This window comes from Bos taurus, chromosome 18, assembly GCF_002263795.3.
Source record: "Bos taurus isolate L1 Dominette 01449 registration number 42190680 breed Hereford chromosome 18, ARS-UCD2.0, whole genome shotgun sequence".
NCBI classification, from domain to species: Eukaryota; Metazoa; Chordata; class Mammalia; order Artiodactyla; family Bovidae; genus Bos; species Bos taurus.
Genome location: NC_037345.1, coordinates 24,949,615 through 24,955,614, shown reverse-complemented (window position 1 = coordinate 24,955,614; position 6,000 = coordinate 24,949,615). Strand labels below are relative to the sequence as shown.

At 49.2% G+C, this 6,000-nt stretch overlaps 1 protein-coding gene across 4 annotated transcripts in view; it reads right to left on the bottom strand.

Annotated features, from left to right (window-relative positions):
• Window positions 1-888: 888 nt before the first annotated feature.
• Window positions 889-6,000, bottom strand: part of SLC12A3 (solute carrier family 12 member 3) — a 40,339-nt gene continuing 35,227 nt past the window's right edge. For 3 of the 4 annotated variants that reach the window (XM_005218465.5, XM_015475706.3, XM_005218464.5), the window contains exon 26: window positions 889-2,038. In XM_005218465.5, coding sequence (XP_005218522.1) covers window positions 1,897-2,038 — 142 coding nt within the window. In that variant the 3' untranslated portion in view covers window positions 889-1,896. The remainder of the gene's footprint in view (window positions 2,039-6,000) is intronic. The other variant, NM_001206178.1, reaches the window with a different exon arrangement.

The window sequence follows — 6,000 nt, the reverse complement described above, 5'->3', positions numbered from 1 at the left end:
TGGTGGTGGGGGGTGTCTTCACAGCCTCTGAGCACACAGTAGGGCCGGAAGTGGTGTGCCACAGTGGGGGTGGGGGTACTGAGGAATGTGTTCTCCACCCCACCTGGTGCCCCTCACTTCCATAACACTAATCAACCACACTGGGGACTTCCCTGATGGTACGGTGGCTAAGAACCCGCCTGCCAGTGCAGGAGACACAGGTTCCATCCCTGATCTGGGAAGATTGCACATGCCTTGGAGCAACTAAGCCCCTGCGCCCTCTAGAGCCCTCAAGCCACAGCAAGAGGAGCCACCACAAAGAAAAGCCCGAGCACTGCAGCGAAGAGTAGCCCCCGCTCACCACAAGCAGAGAAAGCCGGCACAGCAACGAAGACCCTGCACAGCCCAAAGAAATACACACTTAATTAAAAAAAAAACAACACGTGGGCCAAACCAGTCAGCAGCAGGCCAGTTGGCTGGTGACAGCTGCCTCAGTCCCATTCTCTCATTTCACAGACTGCGGCTCAGAGAGGGTAAGGGGCCATATCTGAGGTCATAGTCAGTTTTGGGGGAAACACAGAAACTCAAGTCCAGGTTCCTTGGTGGCCACGCTCTGGCTCTTTCCACTCAATCTCTCTGCCCGTTGGTTTGAGGCAAGATTGAAATTCCTGGGAGACTTTTTAAAAGATTAAAGAAGACAGCTCTCTGTGCATCTTCAAGCACATGTAAGAGAAGCAAAGGGAAAAGTAAGTGACCCCTGTAAACATCCATGTGGAAATCTGGCACTGTGACCTATGGGACCAGTGGAAGCACAGAGAAAAGTTTAATCCAGGGTCGAAAAAACAATACAGTTAATTTTTCCAAAACACTCAGCGGAGTTGAGAAACAGCCTGTTCCAAAACAAATAAATTCTGTTGACTGAGTAAATGTATTTTTTATTCATTTCATTGTTTTTGACCTCACTGTTAACTCAAGACTTTTTTTTTAAACAAAGCTATTATCATTGTTCAAAATTTAGATTCCAACATGGTGAAGTGTTTTATTTAAGTTCCCAAAGTCAAAGCATTCTCTGTTCTTGGATCAGAGTCTCCTTGAGGTCAGAAGAGGGAGCAACCATTTGCCAGGAAGTGGTTTTCCATGTGGCTCTAGAAAGGCTTTGCCTCATCTGGAGTGGGAGTTGGTCCCAGTCCACTGAATGGCTCAAAGGCAGCCCCCTCTCCCTCCTTCAAGTGCTCGGCCAGGAGCTCTGTCTTTCTCAGCAAAGGATAAAGATTGTTTTGTCACACTTTTGTTTCATTGTATTTGTTCCAAGTTTCAATGTCAAATAGATTTCTTACTGTGGGTTGCCATCTAGAAAAGTTTGAAAGTCTCAGTTTACCAAAGAACCAACCAAAACACTTCAGACACATTATTGAAAGTGAAGGAAGTGAGAGGCAGTTAAATAAATTTGCATTATTATGGAGGCTCAAGGGGCCCTGTATTCCTCCTGCAAGGGTTGCAGGTGCATGTGGGGTGCCCACTCGCCTGACATTGGTATGGGGAGGCGTGTTTAGGGGGTGCTCCCAGGAAAGGTCTGTAGAAACCGCCAAGATACACATCCAGAAGTCTGTCTCAAATTTGTACACAAATCAAAGACTGAAATCTTAATTTGTTGTAATCAAGAGCAAAAGAAAACTTAAAAGGGATATGGACCCGCCAGATAGAGCAGACAACTCTATCTGCTACTTCTTTAGCCCATAAAAACAAAACCCAGAGCACAAGTCCAATGGGAGTGGGGTCCAGCCGATGTTTGAAAACCTACCAACTTCTTCCATCAGATCATCAGATACTACATGTGACAGGGTATGCCTTCTGTGCCCGTGGACAGGTAGGCATCCCCTGCGCTCAGGCTTTGGGCAGGTGCAGCCAAGCCCGAAGTTACTGGCAGTAAAAGGTGAGCACGTTCTCCTGGTTTCCTCGGATCAGGATGACTGGAGGTCTGAGGTCCTGGGACAGCGTCTCCAGCCAGGCCATGTAGAGTGAGCTCGGGCACTTCCCCTTCCTCCCTATGGGCAGGGTGCTGTGGGGCAGGAAGAAGCAGCAGATGGGAAATTAACCAGGGGCCTTCCCCATGAGGCCCAGCTCCCGGTCTGCTTCCTGAACAGCATCTCTGTTTGTTGGCCCCTTCAGTGCTCCTTCTTCCCAGCCACCCTAAGAATGACCTGTGGCTCTTCTTGAAAGCATGACTTGAAATGTAACTTCACCCACAAAGCATTTCTAAACAAAGCCATGGCTTGTGAGGCCCCTGTGATCCTGGCCCCACCAGCCTCCAAAACCTCCCCTCCCACTGCCCTCAGGCTCCCTCATACCCACACAGCCACAGAGGCTTCCTTTCCACTCCTGAAATAAACGGCCAGCTTGTTCCTGCCCCGGGGCCTTGGCACATGACATTCTTTCCACCCAGATGGCAGAGCCAGCTCCCAGCTCTTCAGCTTGGCTCCCTCGGGTCTTGGCCCAAGTGCACCTCCTTCTCGGATCACCCTCTTCAATCCCATCTCCCCCTCTTTATCATGTCACCCTGTTTCATTATCTTTGTAACACTTCACACTTGCAAATCCTCTTTTCATTTATTTGTTGTCTGTCTCCCTCCGATAGAATGTTTGGTCACGCATGGGCAGGTGGGGTCTGTCTTATTCACCTGTATGGAGAACAGTCTGAGGCTCACGGCGAGGCTCACGGATCCCACTCCTGCAGCCACTCGGATCACGCCAGCCTCGCCTCTCCAGCCACACCCCTGCCTGCAGCCACAGCAAAGTGATACGTTCATGGGTTTCAGCTGAGTGGCCTAGTCCTGGCTCCTGCCACATATGTAAGGCCTTGGGAGCAGGACTCTGCCGTCTCCCTGAACTGCCTTGTCTGAACTGCTATGCTAAGCAAATAACCACATACCCTCGGAAGGCTCTTCAGCCACATTTTCATGGCTATTTCAGGAAGCGACTTTTCCACCATCTTGAGATTCCAAAGACACCTGGTGATGACTGCCACTGCCCTGCTTGCGGCTCTTGCGGGAAGGCGGCATCATACCGATCCCGCTGGCGGTGCACAAAGCTGGGGCACCAGCATGTTACATGGGCCTGAACCTTGTTTGTTTTCCCAAAGTACACCCACAGGTACTGTTTCATCTGAACCTCAAAACTACCCAGGGGAAAAGCTGGGGGAACCGGCCAGACAGGAGGATGCTGTGCAATGCTGGGCTTCAGAGGCTGGCTCTGGGTCAGAGAAGCTGCTAGAGTCGTGGCTTGCCGCTTCCTCAGCCATGTGGCTGTGACAAAAGGCTCATTGACCCTAAGCCTCAGTTTTTGTTTCCCCAAAGTGAACACACATGATTCTGTCATAGGCTTATGAGTTCCAAAGAAGCCCCAGGTCGTGAAGGGTACTGCACAAAAGCACTGGCGTAGAGTGAGCACTTTGTGACGTCAGCAGTATTGTCACCACTTATTACCATTTGCCAGCTCGAGATGACCCAGCGGGTGAGTGGCAGAGCTGGGACATGACCCAAGGTCTTGGGATCTTCCCATCCCCATGATCCCAGCTCACTGCAACCCCTCCTCTGCTGAGAATCGACGTCCCCAAACAGCTGTCCCTTTTTTTAAAATTCCCTTCTCAAAGCTTCTTTTGGGACAAACAGTATCCTCCCTTATAAAGCAAGGTCCCCAGGATCAGGGAACACCATGGGAACAAGCACATTCCATGAAGCCAGTGTCACCTTAGTTAATAGACTGAGTTTGTGTTTTTCTGGTACCTTTCCCAGGAAAAGGGAAGTGGAAATATTGAAACCAAACTTTCCTGATTTGACAGTCACACTAAAGGCTGGAAATGCCCACTGGTAACTACTCATCGGAAAAGACCCTGATGCTGGGAAAAATTGAAGGTGGGAGGAGAAGGGGACGACAGAGGATGAGATGGCTGGATGGCATCACTGACTCAATGGACATGAGTTTAAGTAGACTCCAGGAGTTGGTGATGGACAGGGAGGCCTGGCGTGCTACAGTCCATGGGGTCACAAAGAGTCGGACACGACTGAGCGACTGAACAGAACTACTGGTATTATACGTTCTTTTCAGGGACTGCAATTAGAAATGTCTAAGGCTTGGGGGCCTAGTAACTGCACTATCCAGGGCAGGGGACCTCCATCACTCCTGCTGTGGCTTTTCAAGCCCCAACATGAAGTTCCCTCTCAGAGCAGAGCCTGTCCATCTGTCTGCCTGTCCAAAGGACAGACTCCCTTGGCACTCTCCCCCAGTGCCAGCGAATGACACGCTGTTTCTGCCCACAGGATGTGTGTGGTGTAAGCTACTAATCTTTTGAAATCAAGCTGCTCCAGAACAAAGGAGCTTTTTGCTCAGAACTGCTTCGCTTAGTCACAAGGAAAGGCAGCCTTGGATCTAACCTAGATGCAGAAAGATAACCGAGCTTCAGAACCGGCGTCTGCGGCTTCAAACCCTAGTCACCACCTGGCAGATTCTGAATCTCTCTGAGACTCAGCTTCCTCGTCTCCTAAGGGTGTGTGCTGCGGTGGGGATGGGGGTAAAACAGAGTCACTTCATAGAGTTCTGAAAATTAATAAGGCCCAGTGGATTTAGGAGTTTGGGATTAGCAGATGCAGACCATTATGTGTAGGGTGGATAAACAGCAAGGCCTTACTCTGTAGCACAGGGAACTATATTCAGTTCCCTCAGATAAACCAAAACGGAAAAGAATGTGAAACAGAATGTATATATATGTCTAACTGAATCACTTTGCTATACACCAGAAATTAACATAGCATTATAAATCAACTATACTTTAATAAAATAAATTTTTTAAAAAGTTAGGACTGCCCTTGTGGTCCAGTGGTTAAGACTCCATGCTCCCAACGCAAGGGGCACAGATTGAATCCCTGGTGGTAAACTAAGATTTCACATGCTGCTCGGTATAGCCAAAAAATAAATGAAAAAAAAAATTTTTTTATTAATAAACCCCAATGCCTTGAGTGTCACAGAGGCTCAATCAATAAAATGCACTTTGATTGCTATTATTCTATTACTATTTGTCTTTGGTGACTTCCAGGTGCCACTAGTGGTAAAGAACTTGCCTGCCAAACAGGAGACACAGGAAGCACGGGTTTGATCCCTGGGTCGGGAAGATGCCCTGGAGTAGGAAACGGCAACCCGCTCCAGTATTTTTGCCTGGAACGTTTCATGGACAGAGGAGCCAGTGGGCTACAGTTCATAGGGTTGCAAAGAGTCGGACACAACTGAAGCAACTTAGCACACACGCATTTAGCTTTGAGGAGGGAGTATTTATAAGAAAAAAGAGGGGTCTAGACCCAAAAGTTATGCCAGAAATATGTGCTTAGTGTGGTCAAGGTTGTTGGGCTAGTTACAAGGCTGGTTTATTAGTGTGCAGTTTAAGCTGAGCTCAAACAAGGACTGTTAATCAGATAAACCACTGATTAGAAGACAGCAAACAAGCCAGTTCTGCCTCAAAGCTGCTCTAGAAAACAGCCCCATGTGTGCTCTCTGATGTGCTAGAAAATGTGATTTTTGTCATTTCCTGGAGGCTTGGGAGGATTTTCTCATTCTTGGGATTTCTGGGAAATGTGGGCTCCTGGGCTCAACCCCAGACCCTGATCTAGAAGGAATTGAGGAATTTGCTGTTTTCCACACCTCCCCGCCCCCTCAATGGTTGAAGCAGGGGGCCCTCAGGGTGAACTTTTAAAGGCATGTCTCCGGGTTGGAGGAGCAAAGCAGCTGCTCGCCGTGGTGCTGGCTGGACAGCCAGGGCCCTTTCAGGCAACTGTGGCAGACGCCCTGGGGTGCACCTGTGTGCCGCTCTCTCCTCTCCCGTTTATTTGTATCAGCTAATCCCAGAAAGGCTGGGGGTGGGGATGGGTTTCCCCTGTGAGATCCAGAAGGTGGGGGAGTGGGAGGGGAGAGGTGACAGCAGGTGGTCCCTCCCCAGATGAAACTCCTCCTCTTATGGCCTGAGTCTGACTCATTT